Here is a 12889-nt window from a genome sequence, read left to right as displayed (position 1 = left end):
GCTTTACATTTCTTAACCATTTCAGCATGTGGACTGCATCCTCACGTTCTCTGGTCTAATGAACATTTCGTTAGCAGTCGTTTATGAGCACTTACCTTTGGAGGGCAGTTCCATCACGTTGCCACAATGTCTGTGCTCACATGGCCGTGGTTACTGACTTGGTAAAACTTTTATTTGAAAAACAAATCTCATTTAGAAGGATATCACATTTCTTCTTCTCACAAATAGTTTCATACTTAATTATATACAGTTGAAGTCGGAAATTTACATACACCTTAGCCAAATACATTCAAACTCCGTTTTTCACAATTCCTGACATTAAATCCTAGTAAAAATGCCCTGTCTTAGGTCAGTTAGGATCACCACTTCATTTTAAGAATGTGAAATGTCAGAATACTAGTAAAGAGAATTATTTCTTTCAACTTTTATTTCTTTCATCACATTCCCAGTGGGTCATAAGTGAATTTGGCGCATATGATCCTCACCCAAAAGAGAAAGTCTAGACAGCAGACACACAGTGTTTGATATGGGTAAGTTTAGGCTCTCAGATGGGCAATCAACAAACAATTGTCTGGACTTGAACAGAAAAGTGAACATTCACACATTTGCAATGTTTTTTATTAAACCAATATATAGCAATATCGTATTGATAAAATGCAACAGCATTTAGTGCCCATCACTAAAATTCAGTTAATGTTGTGGTGCTCTTCAAATAAGATGTATTTGACCCAGATCTGATCTCTTCTCTCCCCTGACAGAGGTGTCTCCCCTGCCTCCCCAGCCCTCCCTGTCCCAGTTGGCCCTGGTTCTGTCTGTGGGGACTTCAGCCCTCATTGCTGCCCTGCTGTTGGCTGTGTCTGGAGTCATGATCAGTAAGTGGTGAAATGCATAGGATACAAACGCAGACTTATGCGGGGACACAAATGCACGCACACTTTTAGAATGAGGAATATTGCAAACATAGGTATTTGGGGTTATCCATACATACATACTGTGCGCACACAACTAACACCATTGCATCTGTAACGCTCGTCGTAAGGAGTAGACCAAGGTGCAGCATGTTGACTACTCATGACAAACATGTATTTTAACTCAAAACACTATACAAAACAATAAACAATGAAAAACAAACATCATGTTCTGCAGGCTTTACAGAGCTGTGCAAAAACAAGATCCCACAAACCCAGCTGAAAAAAATAAACACTACTTAAGTATGATCTCCAATTAGAGACAACGAGGACCAGCTGCCTCTAATTGGAGATCATCCCAAACAAACCAACATAGAAATACCAAAACTAGAACCTAACAACATAGACAGAAAACATAGAATAAACCCCCCTGTCACGCCCTGACCTACTCTACCATAGAAAATAACAGCTTACCATGGTCAGGACGTGACAGCATCTTAAAACATGTTATGTGCACACAAGCACATGTACAGTTCAAGTCAAAAGTTTCGACACACCTACTCATTCCAGGGTTTTTCTTTATTTGTACTATTTTCTACATTGTAGAATGATAGTGAAGACATCACAAATATGAAATAACACATATGGAATAATGTATTAACCTCCCTGAGCTAGTCAACAGCCAGTGGAATCGCGTGGCGCGAAATACAAATACCTCAAAAATGCTATAACTTAAATTTCTCTAACATATGACTATTTTACACCATTTTAAAGACAAGACCCTCGTTAATCTAACCACATTGTCCGATTTCAAAAAGGCTTCACAGCGAAAGCAAAACATTAGATTATGTCAGGAGAGTACCCTGCCAAAAATAATCAGACAGCCATTTTCAAAGCAAGCATATATGTCACAAAAACCACAGCTAAATGAAGCACTAACCTTTGATGATCTTCATCAGATGACACTACTAGGACATTATGTTATACAATACATGCATGTTTTGTTCAATCAAGTTCATATTTATATCAAAAACCAGCTTTTCACATTAGCATGTGATGTTCAGAACTAGCATACCCACCGCAAACTTCCGGTGAATTTACTAAATTACTCACGATTAACGTTCACAAATACATAACAATTATTTTAAGAATTATAGATACAGAACTCCTTTATGCAATCGCGGTGTCAGATTAAAATAATTTTGCAATATTCTGAATACATAGCCCGGCCATCACAGGCTAGCTAATTTGACACCCACCAAGTTTGGCCCTCACCAAACTCAGATTTGGATTACCTTTGCTGTTCTTCGTCAGAATGCACTCCCAGGACTTTTACTTCAACAACAAATGTTGTTTTGGTTTCAAATAATCCATAGTTATATCCAAATACTACCGTTTTGTTCATGCGTTCAGGTAACTATCCAAACGGTGACGCGCGAGCGCAGTTCGTGACAAAAAAATGTCAAAATATTCTATTACCGTACTTCGAAGCATGTCAAACGCTGTTTAAAATCAATTTTTATGCGATTTTTCTCGTAAAATAGCGATAATATTCCAACCGGGCGACGTTGTATTCATTAAAAGGCTGAAAGAAAAAAAATGATAATTCTCATGAACGCGCATCTCCAGTGTCACTGTCCCCAGCCTGACCACTCACAAATTATCCTGCTGTTCATCGCCCAGAGACAGGAGACACGTCATTCCACTTTCTGGCGCCTTCTGAGAGCCAATGGAAGCCTTAGAAAATGTCACGTTACAGCAGAGATGCTGGTTTTTTGATAGAGATGCAACAGAAGGATAACAAATTGTCAGACAGGGCACTTCCTGTATGGAATCTTCTCAGATTTTGGCCTGCCATATGAGTTCTGTTATACTCACAGACACCATTCAAACAGTTTTTGAAACTTTAGAGTGTTTTCTATCCAAATCTACTAATTATACGCATATTCTAGTTTCTGGGCAAGAGTAGTAACCAGTTTAAATCGGGTACGTTTTTTTTATCCGGCCATGCAAATACTGCCCCCTAGCCCAACAGGTTTAACCAAAAAAACTTTGCACACTCTTGGCATTCTCTAAACCAGTTTCACCTGGAATATGCGGAGCACTTGACTGCTTTTCCTTCACTCTGCGGTCCAACTCATCCCAAACCATCTCAATTGGGTTTAGGTCTGGTGATTGTGGAGGCAAGGTCCTCTGATGCAGAACTCCATCACTCTCCTTCTTTGTCAAATAGCCCTTACACAGCCTGGAGGTGTGTTGTCATTGTCCTCTTGAAAAACAAATGATAGTCCTACCAGTGTAAACCATATGGGATGGCGTACCACTTCAGAATACTGTGGTAGCCATGCTAGTTAAGTGTGCCTTGAAATCTAAATAAATCACTGATGACAGTGTCACCAGCAAAGCACCCCCACACCATCACACCTCCTCATCCATGCTTCACGGTGGGAACCACACATGTGTAGTTCATCCGTTCACCTACTCTGCATCTCACAAAGACATGGACTCATACCGAAGGACAGATTTCCACCAGTCTAAATTAAATCAAATGTTATTTGTCACATGCGCCGAATACAACAGGTGACCTTAAAAATACCTAAAAAGAATAAGAAAGACATCAAAGTAACAAATATTTAAAGAGCAGCAGTAAAATATGTGCAGGAGCACTGGTTAGTCGAGGTAATTGAAGCATTATGTACAGTACATGTACGTAGGTGTCACGATTGTCGTGTGTGGAGGACCAAGACGCAACAGGGAAGTGTATACTCATCTCTTTTTAATATATAAGAAGGAGAAACAAAATAAACACGTATACAATTAACAGAAACGACACTAACAGTTCTGTCAGGTGACAAAACAGAATACAACTTCCCACAATCCACAATACAAACACACCCCTAATTATAGGACCTTCAATCAGAGGCAACAATAGACAGGTGCCTCCAACTGAAGGCCCCAACACCAATTAACTAAACAAAGAAATACAAATGACTAGACAGAACATAGAAATAAACTAACATAGAACAATAACCAAAACCCTGGACTAATAAATCAAATACCCCTCTCTACATGGACACATACGCACAACCACCCTGAACCACATAAAACAAATACCCCCTGCCACGTCCTGACCAAACTAAACACTAACAAATAACACCTTTACAGGTCAGAACGTGACAGTAGGTACAGTTATGAAAGTGACTATGCATAGATGCTAAATCTTATGCTAAATCTTATGCTAAATCTTTTCAGTCTCCTGAGGGAGAATAGGTTTTGTCATGCACTCTTCACAACTGTGTTGGTGTGCTTGGACCAAGTTAGGTTGTTGGTGATGTCTAATGTCCATTGCTCGTGTTTCTTGGCCCAAGCAAGTCTCTTATTATTATTGGTGTCCTTTACGAGTGGTTTCTTTGCAGCAATTCATCAATAAAGGTCTGATTCATGCATTCTCCGCTGAACAGTTGATGTTGAGATGTGTCTGTTATTTGTGCTCTGTGAAGCATTTATTTGGGCTGCAATTTCTGAGGCTGATAACTGTAATAAACTCATCCTCTGCAGCAGAGGTAACTCTGGGTCTTCCATTCCTGTGGCGGAACCATTTGGGAGCCAGTTTCATCATAGCGCGTAATGTTTTTTTGCAACTGCACTTGAAGAAACTTTCAAAGTTCTTTAAATTTTCCGTATTGACTGACCTTCATGTTTTAAAGTAACGATCTACTGTCATTTCGCTTTGCTTTTTTGAGCTGTTCTTGCCGTACACCATCCCTGCCTTATCGCAATACAACTGATTGGCTCAAATGCATTAAGAAGGAAAGAAATTCCACAAATTAACTTTTAATAAGGCACACCCGTTAATTGAAAGTCATTCCAGGTGACTACCTCATGAAGTTGGTTGAGAGAATGCAAAAATGTGTGCAAAGCTGTCATCAAGGCAAAGGGTGGCTGCTTTTTTGAAGAATCTCAAATATAAAATGTATTTTGATTTGTTTAATCTCTCTGGGCTAGGCGGGACGAATTCGTCCCACCTACGCAACAGCCAGTCTAATCCAGTGGCGCGATTTTCAAATACCTTAAAAATCCTATTACTTCAATTTCTCAAACATATGACTATTTTACAGCTATTTAAAGACAAGACTCTTGTTAATCTAACCACACTGTCCGATTTCAAAAAGGATTTACAATGAAAGCAAAACATTAGATTATGTCAGCAGAGTACCAAGCCAGAAATAATCAGACACCCATTTTTCAAGCTAGCATATAATGTCACAAAAACCCAGAAGACAGCTAAATGCAGCACTAACCTTTGATGATCTTCATCAGATGACAACCCTATGACATTATGTTATACAATACATGCATGTTTTGTTCAATCAAGTTCATATTTATATCAAAAACCAGCTTTTTACATTAGCATGTGACGTTCAGAACTAGCATACCCCCCGCAAACTTCCGGCGAATTCACTAACAATTTACTAAATTACTCACGATAAACGTTCACAAAAAGCATAACAATTATTTTAAGAATTATAGATACAGAACTCCTCTATGCACTCGATATGTCCGATTTTAAAATAGCTTTTTGGTGAAAGCACATTTTGCAATATTCTAAGTACATAGCCCAGCCATCACGGGCTAGCTATTTAGACACCCGGCAAGTTTAGCACTCACCAATATCAGATTTACTATTATAAAAGTTTGATTACCTTTTGTTGTCTTCGTCAGAATGCACTCCCAGGACTGCTACTTCAATAATAAATGTTGGTTTGGTCCAAAATAATCCATCGTTATATCCGAATAGCGGCGTTTTGTTCGTGCGTTCCAGAAACTATCCGAAATGGTAAATCAGGGTCGTGCGCATGGAGCAATTCGTGACAAAAAAAATCTAAATATTCCATTACCGTACTTCGAAGCATGTCAACCGCTGTTTAAAATCCATTTTTATGCCATTTTTCTCGTAAAAAAGCGATAATATTCCGACCGGGAATGTCCATTTCGCTAAACAGAGGAAAGAAAACAAAGCTTTCGGTCGACGCGGGCACGAGCCTGAGTCTCACAGTACTGTAACCAGCCACTACCCAAACGCGCTACTTTTTTTCAGCCAGAGCCTGCAAAGCCATGATTCAGCATTTTGCCGCCTTCTTAGAGCCTATGGCAGCCGTAGGAAGTGTCACGGGACAGCTAAGATCCTCACTCTTCAATAAACAGAGACAAGAAGAACGACACCTTGTCAGACAGGCCACTTCCTGCATGAAATCTTCTCAGGTTTTTGCCTGCCATATGAGTTCTGTTATACTCACAGACACCATTCAAACAGTTTTAGAAACTTTAGGGTGTTTTCTATCCAAAGCCAATAATGATATGCATATTCTAGTTACTGGGCAGGAGTAGTAACCAGATTAAATCCGGTACGTTTTTTATCCAGCCGTGTCAATACTGCCCCCTAGCCCTAACAGGTTAACACTTTTTTGGTTACTACATGATTCCATATCTGTTATTTCATAGTTAATGTCTTTACTATTATCCTACACCCTTGAATGAGTAAATGTGTCCAAACTTTTGACTGGTGCTGTATGTGCATACACACACACACAGGAATATTGATGCACACACACACAAACACATCATTGCATTTACTTTCTTTACAAACACCCACTCGTCCACACTGTCACTTACAAAGGCTGTAGATTTCCTGTAGACTTCTACAAAGAATCCGAAAGCACTTACTTTCTGGAATAAATACCCTTGAAGGGGGGGGGCATCATGCCGTCAAGCCACACATCACATCAGCAGCAGCATGATGTACAGGTGGGGGACGAAGACGTGTGGCGGCATTGCAACGATGAATGACACATTCACATGCGAGCGCACACACACCCACCCACACACACTGATGAATGAAAGACACTAACAATGGACAACCAGTTAACTGGCAGTTGACAGAGCTCGTGCATTACCACTTTATAAATAAATAAGTTCACATACTGTAAATTCAGCGACTTATGTGTTTGCAGCCCTGGTCGGAGCCATTTGTTTGTCTGCTGCAGCGCTCTAGGGTGTTAATGTGTGTATGTGTACATGTGTATAAGAGGGGGGAGGGGAGTGTGTGTCGCATACTGTATGTGGCTGTCCTACTGGTTGACTTTTGTAAATGTCATGTGGTGTGTTTGTTTTCATGTGTACATATTACATAGTTTATTTATATTCTGCATATACATATGTTCTTGACATACTATGATAATATTTGGTCACACTTTAAACAGAGATACTTCAGTATTATTTCATAAGCACATTTCATACCATATACATTAAAGGGTGGCATAAGGGTCATGACACATTTGGCAAAGCACCAGAAGAAAGCACCTGTTATTATCACCCGTCATATGTTTTACGTTTGCATATGACACGTCAGTTGATGATGTACCGACATGGGTCCTTTTTTACATCCCTTCACATATCTGTCCATATTTCCTCATAGTATATGTATATTCTTGTCTATGCAGTGTACAGACGTAAGCATACAGAGCTACAGTCCATTCAGCTGGAGCTACAGAGCCCGGACTGTAAACTGAGCAAGCTGAGGGCTTCAACTATCATGACCGACTACAACCCCAACTACTGCTTCGCTGGGAAGTCCGCCTCTGTCAACGACCTGAAGGAGGTGCCCCGACGCAACATCTCCCTCACCAGGTACACTAGCCTTCAAAAAGTCATAAACAACAACAACAACAACAATTAGAATAAGTTTACTTCAGCTGTCTTAAAACTTGCCTCACCCACTACCACCTGGGTGATGCCACAGCAGTCATTTTGAGCTAGAACTCTCACCACACATCAGGCTGGTGTTCACCAGGGGGCCGACTCAGACTTAGCAAATGTGCACATTTCTTACGCACACCTTTCCTACCCATTTCTCAGTTGTTGATATTCAGACTTACCTATGCAGGTGCATAATGCGCTCTACAGGTGTGGCTACCTTGCGGGCACTGAATAAATGTAATCCAACCACTGAAAAGCCTCCCACTTGCTGGTCAACACATTTTCTCCTGGAGTTTTCATTCAATAGGGTTTTCAGCGCATTTATCTTAAGCCATCCCGTTAAATATTGTCACGTCCTGACCAGTATAAGAGGTTATTGTAGTTTGGTCAGGACGTGGCAGGGGGTATTTGTTTTATGTGGTTCGGGGTTTAATGGGATATGTATTTATGTAAGAGCGGTGTTTGATTTATGTGTTCCGGGGTTTTGGGGTAATGTTCTTGTTTTGTATTTCTATGGTTTTCTATGTTGTGTATTTCTTTGTGTTGGCCTGGTATGGCTCTCAATCAGGAACAGCTGTACATCGTTGTTGCTGATTGAGAGTCATACTTAGGTAGCCCTGTTCACCTGTCCCTTTGTGGGAAGTTGTTTGTGCATTACTGTGCGTGCTCTTGTTTAGTGGTTTAAATTAAAAGTTAAAATGAGCACTCAACCCGCTACGCCTTGGTCCCTTTCATACGACGACCGTTACAAATACGATGTAACTTTAACCTCTTGGGGCTAGGTGGGACGCTAGCGTGCCACCCGTGGTGCACTCCATCAACAGCAGGTGCATTTCAAGAGCGGCAAATTTGAATCCAAATAAATGTCAAAATTCAAATTTTTCAAAAATACAACTATGTTACACCATTTGAAAGATAAACATCTCCTTAATCTAACCACGTTTTACGATTTCAAAAAGGTTTTACGGCGAAAGCATAAATTTAGAGTATGTTAGGACAGTACATTTACAAGAGTTGTGTGTAATGTTTTGTCAAGTCAAAGACAGGGTCACCAAAACCATAAAACCAGCTAAAATGATACACTAACCTTTTACAATCTCCATCAGATGACACTCCTAGGACATTATGTTAGACAATGCATGCATTTTTAGTTCTATCAAGTTGATATTTATATCCAAAAACAGCGTTTTACTATGGCATTGATGTTGAGGAAATCGTTTCCCTCCAATAACCGGCAGTCAAGTCAGCGTCACAAATTAAATAATTAAAATTAGAAAACATTGGTAAAATATTATATTGTCATTTAAAGAATTATAGATTTACATCTTTTGAACGCAATCAACTTGCCAGATTTAAAAATAACCTTACTGGGAAATCACACTTTGCAATAATCTGAGCACTGTGCCCAGAAAAATACGCGTTGCGATACAGACTAGACGTCATGTTGGGGAGATCTAAAATCGAAAATACTATGTAAATAATCCATTACCTTTGATTCTCTTCATCAGATGTCACTTCCAGGTATCACAGGTCCATAACGAATGTAGTTTTGTTCAAAAAAGCTCATCATTTATGTCCAAAAATCTCCGTCTCGTTAGCACATGATGTAAGCCAGCCGGACTTCTCGTCATGAACGAGGGGAAAAAATATATTTCCGTTCGTTCAAACATGTCAAACGTTGTATAGCATAAATCATTAGGGCCTTTTTTAACCAGAACATGAATAATATTCAAGGTGGACGAATGCATAGTCTTTTATAACGTATTGGAACGAGGGTACCCAACATGAAGTAGCGCGCCAGGTGTCTAATGGGACATCACCGTTCCATGGCTCTTGTTCGGTCAGATCTCCCTCCAGAAGACTCAAAACACTTTGTAAAGGCTGGTGACATCTAGTGGAAGCAATAGGAAGTGCCAAAATATTCCTAAACCCCTGTGTTTTTCAATGGGATAGGTTTAAAGTCAATACAACACATCAGGTATCCACTTCCTGTCAGAAAATGTCTCAGGGTTTTGCCTGCCAAATGAGTTCTGTTATACTCACAGACACCATTCAAACAGTTTTGGAAACTTTAGAGTGTTTTCTATCCATATATAATAAGTATATGCATATTCTAGTTACTGGGTAGGATTAGTAACCAGATTAAATCGGGTACATTTTTTTTATCCAGACGTGCAAATGCTGCCCCCTAGACCCAACAGGTTAATAAAAATTTTGTGGACAGACTCACTACAATACATCGAGAGAACAGGTTCAGAATATAGGGATCAATGAAAGAAAGCCATTTAGATATATGCTTAATTGTTTCCATTTCAGCTTCAACTGGTCCACTTGAAAATACACTGATCTTGTCGATTATTTAGTCAAATTCTTGGGTTAGGAAAGTATGTATCAATAAAAATAAACATGTTTGGAGATCCTTTACGCACTAAATATACTGCTCAAAAAAATAAAGGGAACACTTAAACATCACAATGTAACTCCAAGTCAATCACACTTCTGTGAAATCAAACTGTCCACTTAGGAAGCAACACTGATTGACAATAAATTTCACATGCTGTTGTGCAAATCGAATAGACAACAGGTGGAAATTATAGGCAATAAGCAAGACACCCCCAATAAAGGAGTGGTTCTGCAGGTGGAGACCACAGACCACTTCTCAGTTCCTATGCTTCCTGGCTGATGTTTTGGTCACTTTTGAATGCTGGCGGTGCTTTCACTCTAGTGGTAGCATGAGACGGAGTCTACAACCCACACAAGTGGCTCAGGTAGTGCAGCTCATCCAGGATGGCACATCAATGCAAGCTGTGGCAAGAAGGTTTGCTGTGTCTGTCAGCATAGTGTCCAGAGCATGGAGGCGCTACCAGGAGACAGGCCAGTACATCAGGAGACGTGGAGGAGGCCGTAGGAGGGCAACAACCCAGCAGCAGGACCGCTACCTCCGCCTTTGTGCAAGGAGGAGCAGGAGGAACACTGCCAGAGCCCTGCAAAATGACCTCCAGTAGGCCACAAATGTGCATGTGTCTGCTCAAACGGTCAGACACAGACTCCATGAGGGTGGTATGAGGGCCCGACGTCCACAGGTGGGGGTTGTGCTTACAGCCCAACACCGTGCAGGACGTTTGGCATTTGCCAGAGAACACCAAGATTGGCAAATTCGCCACTGGCGCCCTGTGCTCTTCACAGATGAAAGCAAGTTCACACTGAGCACGTGACAGACGTGACAGAGTCTGGAGACGCCGTGGAGAACGTTCTGCTGCCTGCAACATCCTCCAGCATGACCGGTTTGGCGGTGGGTTAGTCATGGTGTGGGGTGGCATTTCTTTGGGGGGCCGCACAGCCCTCCATGTGCTCGCCAGAGGTAACCTGACTGCCATTAGGTACCGAGATGAGATCCTCAGACCCCTTGTGAGACCATATGCTGGTGCGGTTGGCCCTGGGTTCCTCCTAATGCAAGACAATGCTAGACCCCATGTGGCTGGAGTGTGTCAGCAGTTCCTGCAAGAGGAAGGCATTGATGCTATGGACTGGCCCACCCGTTCCCCAGACCTGAATCCAATTGAGCACATCATGTCTCGCTCCATCCACCAATGCCACGTTGCACCACAGACTGTCCAGGAGTTGGCGGATGCTTTAGTCCAGGTCTGGGAGGAGATCCCTCAGGAGACCATCCGCCACCTCATCAGGAGCATGCCCAGGCGTTGTAGGGAGGTCATACAGGCACGTGGTGGCCACACACACTACTGAGCCTCATTTTGACTTGTTTTAAGGACATTACATCAAAGTTGGATCAGCCTGTAGTGTGGTTTTCCACTTTAATTTTGAATGTGACTCCAAATCCAGACCTCCATGGGTTGATAAATTGGATTTCCATTGATTATCTCTGTGTGATTTTGTTGTCAGCACATTCAACTATGTAAAGAAAAAAGTATTTAATAAGATTATTTCTTTCATTCAGATCTAGGATGTGTTGTTTAAGTGTTCCCTTTATTTTTATGAGCAGTGTATATTGATGAATCAAAACCACCAATATGGAAACCACCAAGTTTCCATATTCAAGTTCAATCCATGAAATATTGGAATTGTACAATAGGGGTTGAACAATAGTCCTATAAACCTACCCTAATCCTCACTAATCATGGAACTGTATGACAACAGTCCAGTCATCGTGAACCGTGCACCAGGCTCCATGTTTAAACTGCTACATGTGGTCTGAATTCCATAATGATTCAAATGGGCTACATGTCCCAAATTGTCACGGATCCCTCTGGAACTTTCATTGCGCATACCTGGCCCCCATTCCTACTGATTGTATTTGTATATATGTGCCCTTTGTTCACCACGGTACTGTCGATTATTGTTACAATGTCCGTTGGTGCGTGTGAGTACCTGTCCTGTGTGTTTTGGCTTTCGAGCCTTTGTGGATTGCGCAGATGATTACGGGTCTCGTCCCATGTGTTAATCATTGTGCGCGTGTGCTATTTATTCAAGGTACTCCTCGCTCTATTGTTTTGGGTTTCTACCCTTTGTTTTTGTTATGTGTTTGTTTGGTCTTCTTCCCAGTGCCTTTACACTGCATGCCGTAATTTAGGGTATAATAAAAAAATATATTACGCATTCCTGCGCCTGTCTCCCGAATCATTGTTACCAACATGACACAAATTATTACACAATGTGAGCCTTATATGATCCACTATTGCTAGCGACTCTCAGGAACAACTACGAAGAAAACTAACACTAAGGTGTCAGTTATAAATGTATGTGGGCATTACTGACAGTGGCTGCCGATAGTGGCTAATATTTAACATGATACAAATTGTAAAATAGCCTAAAACTGAGAAAAACCCTTGCATATAATTAAAACATTCTAAAGCGCATTCAATCAACTATGCAGGTTTGGTGCTGCAGAGGCCTATAGCTTGGGTCTCCAAATTTCATCCCCGCAAATTATGTGGGCATACAATAAAAACTCTGAATAACGGCACAGCTATTTTTAGTCTACTTCACTGTTGAAAAGGGGCCACAAATACATGTCATGTTGATATGATTTTCAGTTTGTTTCTGTATGGTTTCTCACTTGAGTCTAGAGATTATAAGGAAAACTCATCAAAAACAATTTCTTTGTGTATTTACAATCCCCTTCTCCAAATGGATCACTTTTTATCTCTCTCTTGCTAAGTACTATAATAGCACTTAGCAATTTTTAAATTACAGTGCATGGAGAA

General features: G+C 40.8%; 1 protein-coding gene across 2 annotated transcripts in view; it reads left to right on the top strand.

Moving 5' to 3' along the window:
• Window positions 1-12889, top strand: part of LOC106562017 (ALK tyrosine kinase receptor) — a 285056-nt gene that overhangs the window by 231167 nt on the left and 41000 nt on the right. For both annotated transcript variants that reach the window (XM_014126545.2, XM_045688931.1), the window contains 2 exons: window positions 759-872; window positions 7409-7595. In XM_014126545.2, coding sequence (XP_013982020.2) covers window positions 759-872; window positions 7409-7595 — 301 coding nt within the window. The remainder of the gene's footprint in view (window positions 1-758; window positions 873-7408; window positions 7596-12889) is intronic.

Source organism: Salmo salar, chromosome ssa11 (assembly GCF_905237065.1).
Source record: "Salmo salar chromosome ssa11, Ssal_v3.1, whole genome shotgun sequence".
Taxonomy (NCBI): domain Eukaryota; kingdom Metazoa; phylum Chordata; class Actinopteri; order Salmoniformes; family Salmonidae; genus Salmo; species Salmo salar.
The sequence above is the reverse complement of the archived record's forward strand: the minus strand, read 5'-3'. Positions and strand labels throughout refer to the sequence as shown.